The following is a 12,977-nucleotide window of genomic DNA, read 5'->3' on the forward strand; positions in this document are numbered from 1 at the left end:
CATAAACTGACTGATCAGAGGTGTCCACAATACTGTGCTTCACAGTGGATGAAGAGAAAAACTGTTTTGTATTCTCGACACTTGTATTCATACCGGAGGTCATCCGCCAATCTGCCAGGCTGAATTTGGGAGCATAGGTTCCCTAGTCCTGTCCACTACCTCAACGCTTGACGTAGATTCTCATGACTTCCTGGTTTACTGGGTCAACCAGAAACTCTTGAATCACTAGTAAGCATTCTATCCACACCGATGAAAAGCATCTAAAACTACGGAGTCAAGTTGTTTAAATTATCCATTGTGGGAGTTCTCGGCCTGCAGAGCACTCAAATATTTTGGGGTTACCCGTGAGGGATGCTGTCTGACGGCTAATACCAGCCGGGATGTGGAACATTATATCACACGTTAAGTACTTTCAATCGAAAGTATGTTGGCCTAGTTTTTCAACAAAACATTTGCAAATAGTTGGGCAATTATGACAAGCAAACTGGAGAGCAAAGCGTGGAACAGCGTATACTACAGGTAGGCTTCATCTTGTATTTTCTGAGAGAAAAAAATCCCCGAAAGAGTTGGCCGTTTCTTTTTGTTTCATTTTGTTTTGTATGCGTTGGTCGAAGGTTTTGTGGATAACTGTCTGTTGTCCTTAAGGCGAATATATTCAGTATACCTAATTACGTCGGTCTAAAAGCGCAAACTATGTAGTCGCTGCTGACACGAACGAGCAACTGGGCGGGTTTTGCACTATCGACGCTCAGTTGGGTGCCGATGAATCACCAGACGTCAAGTGAAGCTGAGCGTGCCGAACGTGACGCCTGGTGGACACGAAACGCCAAAGGACCGAATTAAGCCTAAAAACACGAATACCCGAAGACTACTTTGTGATAGCCATGCGACTAGTATTCGGAAACGAGTGAGCGAATCCATCAAGGACCAGAGTGGCGCGACTGCACTGAGTAAGGAAGAACGCCTTGACCGTTTGGTGGAGCATTCTGATCAACAACTCTTTTGGTCATCCGCTGTCACCAATTTGAATCTTACGACTGATGTAGAAACCTGGACGGTGAGCCTAGAATGCCCTTCGGCTTCGAGGGTTCTCTGAAGGACCGCCGAGCTGTTGGAATGGGTGACCTCCTACCCGTATAGTTCATAGATGGTGAAGTACTCAGCCAGCACTACTCTGATCTATATTTGTCCCAGACAACGGGAAAAGTAAGGCTGATGACCATTCTTAGATAAGGGGCCCGTAGTAAGTGTGGCGACCATAAGGTAGTCTGCTTGACCCCAACCTTACCGAAACTCATGACCTCGCTGCCTTATGGTGGCTCGTAAACTAGCGAGTCAAAATCAGCAAGGGAGACTCCCTCCGGGTTGGAGTTGCGCTGACCAGACCTCCGTTAGGTGCCAGAACAAGGCCATATGTATAAATGACCCACAGTTCTTTATGTTCCTGGATTTTCAAGGCGCATTTGACTTTGTCGTCCGGTCCGTTCTTAACGCATTTACCTGACATCGACCGTGGTTCTTTGAAATGCCTGAACACATGTAATCGATGGCATGTCTGAACGCTCATCGGCTTTTGCTCAATTGACTGATTGACTGACGGATCTGAATGCTTGCTGACTTCTCTATTGAGATTTTGGTGGAGGAAGCTTTGTCCATCAATTAGTCTGGCAAAATCCACATGGATGTGCTATCTGACTGACTGTGGCGACTGTCGGTTCGGTAACTTCCGGGCAGCTGCGCATCAGAAACCATCCCGACATATCTGCTCTATGTGCTCATCCATACTTAGCTACGAGTATCTTGTGGCTTATCTCTCCTCCAGCTAGGATCAGCTGGAGCATTCAGCTGTAGCACTCTTCTGGTGCCTAGCTGCCATGCCACCCGAAACAAGCACGAGGGCTGGGATACTGCCAGGTTGCCCAAGCCTAGACAGGGGAAGTCGGGAGGCGGAGGTGGGATTCGAACCACGAACCTTCCGTTCAGTAAATTCGCGCTCTTACCACTTGGGCCATCTCGCCCCAGCTGGAGAAGTTCGGCGGGAATGACGATTCAGTTACCAAAGAGAAGACAGCCACTGACACCGACGTTGAAAAAGTTGCTGGAGTTCTCTTGGTGGTCAGCTTGATTGATGTTACTCCGTTGCATTTTGTAGTACGTTGCGATTTTTAGTGGCATCGCGGACCGCGTCAAAAGTCACTTGTAGTTGTTTCATGGTCTCCAACGCGACTGCATGGACTTCCGGTTCAACGGCGATGATTGCTATGACGGCATCTTCTGGCTCCAACTCATGAGACGCAATTAAGCGCGATATCCCATCGGCCTGCCCAATTTTCTCGGTTGACACATACTTTATGGTGAAGTTGTAGCCGAGCAGAGTCATTGTAGGTAGTTGGCTGTGTAGGCCGGGATACCTTTATCGGAATGAAATATAGCCAGCAGTGGTTTGTGATTCGTCACAAGCATAAGTGCCGGCCGTAAAGCATTCTGTGGAACTTTTTCACTCCAAAAATGATGGCTAGCGCTTCCCTATCAATACGGCCGTAATTCCGTTTAGGTGGAGCCATCGACCTTGCGGCATGAGCGATCATCTCTTCTGTGTCATGAGGGAATGTGTGATCAACGACCGCACCAACTCCGCTCTTGGATGCGTCAGTTGTGGGAACGGTAGAAAATTTGGGATTGAAGTCTGTGAGTAGAAGTTCAGACTGCAACAGCCTCTTCACTTCGAATGCAAGCTTACAGTTGTGTGACCAATCCAACCGGCGTCCTTTGGTCATATGCTGGTAAAGGGTTCTCCCAAACGATGTATAATGGTAGGAAGGCGTTGTAGTCGCTAATCAACCGAAAAAGACTTCAGTTCAGCGAGATGATGACGGTGAGAGTATTCTCGCAATTGCGTAGATTTTGGACGGGACGAGTCTACGACCATTTTTGTTGATAATAAAACCAAGGTACTTTACAGATCTCAAGAGGAACTGCCTACCTGGACTTCTGGCCTGCAACATGGGAATATCGAATTCATTCAGTCTCACAAGTGAATGGTATGTTTACCTTACTCAGTTGTCATCGGTCTGGTGCTGACCTCATTCCACATGCTCTCCCCGGAGACTGTGATGAGTCCAACTTATTCGGGGTAAGGATATCACCCCAGACAACTGGTGCTCCTCTTCAAAAAAGGTACAGAGTGAATTTGGCAGCTACAGAAACGTCATCCTGATTCACGATGTAACAAAACTCCTGGCGTCGTTGATTCTTCGCATTTTTTCAATTCTGTCGATCGGCAGCGAAGCATTAATGTTGAACACTGATGTCATGCTGTCGATGATGGTGATGATGTCTCTGTAGTCGAGCTTAATAGTGGGGATCCGAGGGGTTAAAAGTGGTCCGGTCTTCATTTTCACCCACTCCTGGACGTGTAATAATGCACAACGAGCTCCCCAAAGGCCTCCGTACGGAAGGTGGTGCCGGGCGATGAGGTAACGAAACGAGCTTCGGGAAGTTTTCAAAATTCTGGCTGTAGGTGAGAACCTTGTTGGCCTATATTATGAAGACGATATCATTTGAATTTTTGAAGACGAACATGAAGCAGGTGTGCTATTAAATAAACTGGCCATCATCATATAATCTTTTGGCGGCCACATTGCACCCATATAGTGCAAAGTCATGTTCCTGAGTGTCTCAGAACATCTCCTTCGAAATTCAAGCAGAGAAAGTGGAGGCTCTGGAGAGCTTCATACACCTCGATTTTGGTGCTTTCTCTGACAAAATTGTAGTTAATGAAATCGACGCACGAATCTCAAAGACTAGAATCACCGCCAACTTGCGACAGGTGGTGTCAAAGATATAGCATTTGGTCTCGGGTCGCATGTAATAGATAGCGGCTGTTTTCTTATATTTACGAGACTTGGCCTCTGCGGACGGATACTTTGAGGCGTCCTCAGGTTTTTGACCGTCGATAATCAAGAGGGCTCCTGACATTGGACAGGGTCAACGAATTTGCAGTGAGACTGCAATGAAGTGTGGTTGTGCAACAGCTACGTCAGTCGGGAAAAATTCCGGTGTTATCTTCATTGGCTTGGCTTTGTGCAAGTCATGTCGGCCCATCGTCTGCCAAGCTGAGTGTTCATGCCCGGATTGGTGCGCATTGTGAGGTGGGCGTGTGAATGCTCAGAAGTTTGTCTACGTTTTGGCTGTTTTTTGTTGCGGTATGCTTTCTAAAATGGAGCAACCATGACCATCCGTGTGTTTGGTTGGAGACGTAAGAAATGGCTGCTGACCGATGTCAGTTGTGTGCGTGATGCGAGTTTCTGTTCAGATTGTCCAACTGGGTGCTCAAAGGTGTCGATACATCAAAATGATTGTGATAACCTAGCACCAGGACCTTTCCCTGCCCATTTCTTGCTTTTTCCACTTTTAAGACCTTACAGATAACCAAACATCGGTTTTAAGGTAGAAAAACTTCGATGTCCACACTGACGCTGTTACCTGTGATGGCCGTTTTCTAGGATCATTTGGGATTCAATCGACACAGACTACTACCCTGTATCCCGTCCCTCCATGAGCAGCCCGAATTATTCGGTCTGATTTGACTTGAGGCGCTCGGACACCTATCATTTTCCCTTAGCTGTTCTTTTGGCCGGATAATGCTATGTGAGGTTAGCCTGTGTGATCAAAAATAAATGTTTCGAGGGCAAGCGGCACTGGTGTGCCTGAGATATCTGGGACGTTTCACCTACTTCTTAACTTCGTATCGGACGATATATATCTGGGACGTTTCACCTACTTCTTAACTTCGTATCGGACAAGGTCAGCGCAGTGGCAGAGCAATTCACCCGCGCATGCAAGAGAAGCCAATCAAGCCAGACCCCGCTATGAATGGCTAAGGAAGTGCGCTGGAAACAGGGGACGAACAAAGTCAAAATCACCTAGAGATAGTGTTATGTGCGAGGAATATCATACGTTCCCATCAACTTGTTGGCATGAAAGAGGCAACTTATGGAGGGGTGCCCCTTCGGTTGTCTGTTCATCTACTTTGGGCCGTTATGCCATTCGTATACTGCTAGGTAGATTAACCCAGATCCCCATGGTAACAGACGCTGGTGAAGCAGAAGTCCTCTAGTGACATCACTGCTCAGCGCATCGCTTAAGACGATCGCTGGGGGAATTAATTACCGTTCCGTCTTTTTCCCATATAGTTTCACTAACATGTCTTGTTTTTACAGGTTGATCGAATCAGCTGAAATAGGGCGCGACTGTCCGAGTGCTTTGGAGATTCTCATAGTGAGGGCATTTCAGCCCGCATAATCACATTCATTCGCGATGTCTAGAAAGTAGGTGGCTTGTGTAAGATTCAATGGTTTGAATATCTAAGCATAATCACGATCTGTACGTTATGGGACCTTTTCTTTGTGACATGCAAGTTACTTAATGGAAGATGGTGTATTAGTGAATTACCAGTATTCTCATCTGGTGTTCCCATCTGCTGTTAACGCTAAATGGAAGATAATCTACGGAGAGTCTTGGTTAATGAGAGGGGAAATAGTGACGCTCTTGGCCCATGTAATGTGCACACCGTTGCTTGCAAATTTTGCTAAATCATTCAGTTATGTGTCAGAAGGATGTAATCACAGTACTTTAATAGTTCTGATGGTAAACAGTCTTCATTAGGTACTTTTAGTCACCCGGAGGGCCAACGGCCTCGCATAGCTCCTCCAGACAACAGGGATAGTCCAGTCCATGGGTTCACAGAGACGCAATTGCATTCTAGACTCCGAGCTGTCCATCACTACGCCAATATTTGAATTTCGAATATTATGGTTCCAGTTCTTTTCTTATCCATATAGTACAGCTTTCCGGTTGAACAAGTGTGTTCAATAATGCCACTCTGCATAACTTCCCCGGATTCTCTGCTTCCCGTCCTTCCCTTTTCTCTCTTCCACTGTTCTCTACTCGTAACTCTGTCAACCTTCCTTCCCTCATGGTTGTGTGGCAATTAAGCACAGGTATGTATTACCACCGTATTGCCGTCACTGATGATGATGGTGAACTTTGGTTTGCCAGTCACAAGAATGTGGTGTGTGTTCAGCGGCTTTGCGACTTCGGTCTCTAGGTATGCTGTATTTGATTGAAGATTTTTTGCCCAAAGAAATGACCCAAGAAACCCAAATTTTTCCCCACCCAGCATTCGTGGAGTGTCACGTTTCTGTGTAGAATTTGACATCGTACCCCCAATATCAGTTGAATGCAGTAATACTTCCGCCCTCCGTTATTCCGAACATGCGTTGCAGTGTACCCTCCAAGGAGAAATACATCAGCAACTTGGGTACATTATCTATCGTTCAGTTCTTTATTGTAGATAATTTTTGTCCCACTACTTTATCCATTAGTTAATTCAGGTTGTCTTATTAATGATTCTTATAACCACTGAGGAAAGTTGTGACTGGGAGTTCTTTTGCTGTTACTCCCACAGGATATAGACAATGAAGGGGTGGAGGAAAACAATGCCTTTCTCATTGATGTCGATGTTATACGTGGTAAGTGTCTTCTTATTTTTCATCAGGGTTTCATTCGCCTTGTTTTTTCCGCAAATTCCATGTGATAAGGTGTTAAGTTTGTTTACGTGAGTGCTTGTTTCCGTTAATCTATTTTTGTGAGTCGTATGGATTCACCATTCCATGCTCCGTAAATAACCCATATAGAGGTCACCAGGTTATTTTAGCCACTTGTAATTTGTAGACAGTTATCCAGAGCAACCGTGCTGGAAGACAACATATCACTCTCCGTAATTTCCGAACACCGCAAACTTTATCCTCTTATTCATAACGAGACCGGGGAGAACATGGATGTGGAATCGATCAATAGGTATAAAGTCTCATGATATGTGCCAGTAAAGTTGTTTTCAAAGCATCGATAGCAAGTAGATCATTGGTTCTTCGTAAACTTGACTTACACAAAACTTTGCGCCGTCAAAGTTCAGTCATCACATCTTACTTTCGTCTTTTTTGCCCATTACCCTGAGTAAACAAGCGATGGGTACAAGTTATCCAGTGTTTCACGGAATGTTCATTTTAACGCGAGGAGCTTTTGAACAGCATTCTCAATGGTTCATTTAGACAAGATTTTGCGGATGACCTTCGCACGGCTCGTCGTTTGACAAAAAGATACTTTGCATACACCCTAGCTTGACTACGAAATGACCATGAGATGCCTGAGGTGCCAGTAGACAGCTATTTTGTTTGTAAGCAGAATATCGCTAAGTGGATTTCTGAATCTCGAACACAGAAAATAAACACCATCTTGTCTGGGGTAGCTTACCGGCATTTGTTTGTGTGCGTAAACGTGTGTATGCCTTATCGATTCAGGTCCAGTCTAGTGAAGTAAACAATATCCTGTTAAGATACTAGGCGGATCCAGCGCTTGCGGTTACTAAGATCACCGAGTGGTCTTGGGACTGGACGCTGTACAGACTACAGTCTAGTTTCACTCTTCCGTCATCCTCTATCACCGGCTTTTTACCGCAGTGATTCTCCGAGTGTCCTTTTTCCAAAGTACATCTTGAGGTTCACGTTCAGTTGAATGATACCTAAGCGCATTCCCTCCTGAAGTTAAAAATGTTCATAGGGGCAGTAATGCTCCTATTGAAGACAACTGGCCTGTGGCTCCAGAGCAATACATCAACTCATTGTATACGCAAGTCACCTTATGGACATTGAAACAGAACAACTCAAGTTGTGGAATCATAAGCATGCTTGAAAATATCAGTCGGTTTACCTTTACTTTACTATTTTGTTTCCCATAGTGTTGCTGAGATGCCGAGATATACTCTATTTTGAATTTTGGCTTTCAGCTACCCGTAATGAAATAACTGGCTTGTGCAAACTTTTAAGTGTTGGTGGAAATTTTATGATAGCTGACACGCAACAACAATAAGTTTCTGAAGTTTTGCACATCAACTATGTTGTTCAACAAGCTTAATTGATGTATTGAAGACTGGTGGGGTTAAAATGTATTTAGTGGCAGTAATGCAGTAATAGGACCACACTACTGTTGTCGGTACACTTAGCCGTCCAGGCATCCCAGCCATCGGCTGTTGGTTAAGTAACTAGATCCATCCAAAACTGATCTTGGGCGGATGTTGAAAGGACCTGCAAATTGTCGATGTAGATATCGCATGTCTCGTACAGGGAACGCGACACGGGGAGAACAGACCGTTTAAGGGTTCTCAGGAAAATTGAAAAACGCACGTGGACAACAGATATTGGCCTCTGGTTTGGACAGTGAATCATGAGTGAGGTCAACCAACTCGTCGCGTCCCGTTGAATTCTAGAACTTACACAGGTTTCGACAGTAGTGAGTTGTGGGGTTTGGTTGTTCGTGGTACAAAAGTTAGGCTGTTGGCTGGTTGCTGGTACACGTGGCCGAAATCTCGGCGCCTCATTTAACTCTACTCAGTACTTGATGGTATAAGCTCCATTCCATAACCACACGATTTTTATAAAAAAAACTCGACTCGTGGTTATCAAGGGATACTGTCAGTTAACGTTCAGCGTTAGCTGACTATGATCATGATATTTTGAAAGTGTCTGAAATTCCCTGTTCTACGATACATAGACCTGCTCCGTTCAATGTGCTTTCTCCACGTTAGATGTTTGAGTCTTTTTTGATCATAAGTGCCTGCAGTTAGTCGTATTGATGCTTCGGTATTCTTGAACCTTCAGGCCGCAAACGATAAGAACAAAGTTGCATATGGGTGTTTTAAACACTTGGGAGTTGGAAGCCACTGCGTCTGCGTTCTTTTGACTCCGTTCATACGGCTTCAAAGACCGCTACTCAGATGTGGGCAAAAACGACCCTGCTGTTAGTTAGTCAGCTTTTATTCGTGAACAACGAATGGACACGTTTCAGAACTGTTGGAGAGCGCCATCCCACGAAGACCTAACCAGTCAAAAGTATATGTTTACTTGAGTGCGCCAACCACTAGGCCGTCCATGTTGCAACCCATTGGTCTGCATTATCACACTGCTTTTTCGCACAGCATTCGTTTCCACCTAATTTTCGCGTGAACTGTTCATACTTTCACTTACGTTCCAGAGGATGACTTCGTTTTTGAAACGGTAAAACACTGTTGTACGAACAGTCTTTTACCCCATCTTGGCACAGCAGTTTGGCTAAAGTGGACTTTCATGGTACATTTCAACTATTTCGCTCTGAGCACGGGTCTGCCCTTCCATATTGTTGAGGTACCATATAAGTAGCGCGAATCCAGGGTAAGGTTTCATCAGAAACAGTACTTGCTTCATATGTCAGTCTGTCCCCCTAGAATGACTTGTGCACATTAATGCTTTCATTCCTGTTGAAGCTCGGCTGTCACCATAATCCGATTGAATTCGTTTTTTTTCGATTTCGTAACAGATAGGAAATATGGTACCAATTTTTCAGTCATTTTTAAGCTGCGAAGAGAGTTCGAAGATCTATTCAAGACGGCAGTCTAAAAGTAGAGCACTTCTATCCCAGTAAGCGTTGGTACATGCTTCATGCCTGGGAATCGTCGACACCATGCATCCCATGGACCTCTGCGATGATTCCAGCCCGCAACTTCACGGTCGGGAACTGAGTACCATATCATACTATGCGACTGGCCGACCAGCCGGGTGGTTAGCTTGCACTTAGACCGAATATGGCGCTAACATCCCTCAGTCACGTGGCTCATGACACATGATCCATTGCCTACTGGCTTCTCGCGTGAATATGAGTTTCCTGTCAGCTGTTTGCTTGTTGGCTAACAAAAATCAGCTAGAAACTAGAACAGCTTTGCTCGAAGCTTCCCGATCGGAAATACTGAGCTTGGAAACACATAGGAAGTCGAATATTATGGATTGACGCTTGTTTAGAAAGGCAACATATTCAGTTCACATATTCATTCACTGGCTCTTATTTTCACCATGGATTGCTGTCCGCTTCTAACACTTGCGGAATGTTCTAATTTCTCCATACTATGGAATTCACCGGTGCATCGCGTACTTATGATCTAGATTATCACAGATGGGAAGCTTATCGGTGAGTGAGGATCTCTCCTTTGATCATTCAACCCAATCGGCACATTTAAGCAATTTCTCCTCATGGAAGTCCAAGTATTTTCCGTTTAATGACCAGTGTTTTGTATGTTCGAACTGTGGTTTCAGAACTTTTTTTAAATACTATTAATCTTGAGCGCACTCGAAGGATGTGATGGACACAGTTGTAGGCCCTTTCTATGTAGTCCCTCATGATTTTCCTTAAAATGTTGCAGTGTGTATACGTCGCATTTCTTCATGTATACCCAGTTTTTTGTTCCACTGATTAGTGTTGGGGATGGATCCTTGTTGTATTCAGTTTTGGGTAGTTGAGCACCGAAATTAGGCCATTTCAATCCTCAAACTCCGTATTGTTCGCAGAGCCGGATAGGCTTCTGGGGTGGGTGTCAGTGCTATCTATCAGCCAGTCGTAATCTATCAGTGGTACAACCCACTGGCTTTCGAACTGTCTTTTCGTTTTACCTTCGGTTTAAACGCGCTAAAATGCATTCTTGCTGGTCTATACACTGCTTCGCGCAAAATGGCATGTAGCATTAATTACTCTTCTTAGAACTCCATTGACATGATTCGATGGGCAAATCTTGAAACAGGTATTTCCTTCCTGGGGGCGAGATAGCTCAAGTGGTTAGAGCACGAATTTACTGACCGGAAGGTCCGTGGTTTGGAACTGACTTCTGCCTCTCGACTTCTGTCTAGGCCTTTGCAACCTGGCAGTATCCAAGCCCCCGTGCTTCCTTCCGGTGGCGTGGCAGCTAGACACCGGAAGGGTGTTACAGCTGGATTATTATTATTATTATTATTATTATTATTATTATTATTATTATCCCCTTCCTAGTGGCTTCTATCCCAGTATAAAACTAATGTTGTTCTGCAACCAGTGACTAGCTGTATGACCTGTCGGTTAAACTCAGTAAGCTGAAAGCGTAATCAGTTTCGTGTTGTCCAACCTTCCGTCGTACTCTTGCTTCTCCAAAAATGTTAATTACTGACAAATAAGGTTACTTAGTGATGGTTACGTTGTATGGACGGTTGAGCAAGCCAAGCGGTTTACGCACGTCGAAATCTAACAAAACAAGTAGCTTGTATACCGCAGCAGCTAGTCTAATTATCACAAACTTACCAACTTCCGAATACTGTTGGTTGGTTGGTTATTCGAGTACTCATTATCACTCCAGAAACTCTTCAAACAGCCATCCCGCCGAACAATCAATCTCGACACTCACGGTCATGTTTGAATGAGTCAAACATCTCACAAGCAACCTTGTAAATATTGTTGGTATTCCGTATGCTAAGTAACAGGATATAATGGACACGAACAGGGTACGTTAACGACTGACCACATTTCGCTTGAAAGCCTGAGAAGATGGATAGGTTTTGTGGGGATCGTTCAGATGCCCGTTATTGTGTGATCGCGAATTTTAGCCTGCGTGCTACCGAAATGACGCACCCGGCACTTAGGGCGACCGGCAGAACTACCCTACCTGGCCACACACTTCTCAGTAGATCGATACGTTAATGCCCCAAAACAGCAGTTGGCAAATATAGGGAGCGTGTGACAGTATTCACGCTAATGTACCCACTAATGAAACTGAGTCCACTACACTGGCTAGACGCATTATGCTTCTAGACACCTTCTGAATACCGGACGACAGACCATCCTTCAAAAAACGATTTGAAACCGGGGGACTGCGCCTACCTGATGAGCCCCAAGAAGGGCGAAACCGGTCGTGGGCTGTCGATGGGTTTTCAGCAACCTTATGAGTAGTGCATTACAAAGATTCGAAGCTTTGTTTTCAGATTTTCATTTGGCTTCCATACGATACCAAACATCCTTACAGAGTGGAGCTGACGAGTATCTTCCGGTTAACTTCTAGGTAGACCTCAACTCCCTTCCAAGGACCTTGACGCTCAAATCATTGGCTGTCTCAAGCATAACAAGATCGATCTTCGGATTTTCAGCTAGAGGCATCCATACTCATTGTACTTGGAACATGGTTCCCAACGAAACACCAGATTGTTTCACTTTACAATCTCGACCTCTTCAAGATACAAAGGTTACAGTCAATTACACATCGACATGTGTTACGTTTTTTGTACGGAAAACCCTTGGAAGCCGATGAGCTTTTCGTCTGTATTCCGTGTTCAAACAATATATTTCCGCCACATCTTTTCCCAATTTACTTCCCCTCCAGTTGGTAAAAAATGAATGCATCGGGTAGGCTTATTGGAATCGCTTCCTGGCCTCGGAATACTTTGCACTTTTGATACCGCTTTGCGAAAATCGCAAACGGTTGTTGGTATCCCGTGATACACATCGTCCCGGTTTTCGTACCCGTGTTTCCTATCGTCATTCTTATTTGTCTTATTGTCATTCTTATCCAGTTACCGTCAAACGGGTACTTACCACTTTACCCGCTTCAACGCACATCACGGGAACCTTCCTCGAGCTCAGTGTTTTTATTTCCTGTCACCAAAAGGTGGATTTTTTGTTGGTATCTTGAGTGGCGTTTTGACATTTGCTAGCAATGCAGGCAATGCTAGCAATACCCGTTTTATTATAGGTGACATTTCTTTAGGGTGTCGTTTGCCTAACTGAATGATTTCCCTGGCTTTTTGACTGCTGTGCTTCTTTTTCTCTTTCATTGTCCAGGAACGGTGTTCGCTAAAAACAAGCCCCGTCATGGTTGGTTGCACGCCCTATCACTCGGAATCTTACGAGCAGCGTTCGCGCCTTTCTACTGGGAATATTGGCGCAAACACCTGTCGTTTCGTTGGACCGCCTATATAATGTTGCACTTCATTCTACAGTTCGTGCAGGCCGTTTGCTTTCTGTTGATTGATGTGGACAAAAGTCGGGTCAGTTTTTTAAACATGACTGATTTAAAAACCTGCTGATTGGAGTTT

General features: G+C 44.8%; 1 protein-coding gene across 1 annotated transcript in view; it reads left to right on the forward strand.

The window, feature by feature from the left end:
• Positions 1–312: 312 nt before the first annotated feature.
• The window catches only part of T265_01493 (hypothetical protein), a gene marked incomplete at both ends in the record, with an annotated part of 60,500 nt that continues 47,835 nt past the window's right edge, over positions 313–12,977 (forward strand). The window contains 3 exons of the mRNA XM_009165534.1: positions 313–519; positions 6,470–6,533; positions 12,724–12,929. Coding sequence (XP_009163798.1) covers positions 12,861–12,929 — 69 coding nt within the window. The remainder of the gene's footprint in view (positions 520–6,469; positions 6,534–12,723; positions 12,930–12,977) is intronic.

This window comes from Opisthorchis viverrini (assembly GCF_000715545.1).
Source record: "Opisthorchis viverrini unplaced genomic scaffold opera_v5_16, whole genome shotgun sequence".
In the NCBI taxonomy this organism is placed as follows: domain Eukaryota; kingdom Metazoa; phylum Platyhelminthes; class Trematoda; order Opisthorchiida; family Opisthorchiidae; genus Opisthorchis; species Opisthorchis viverrini.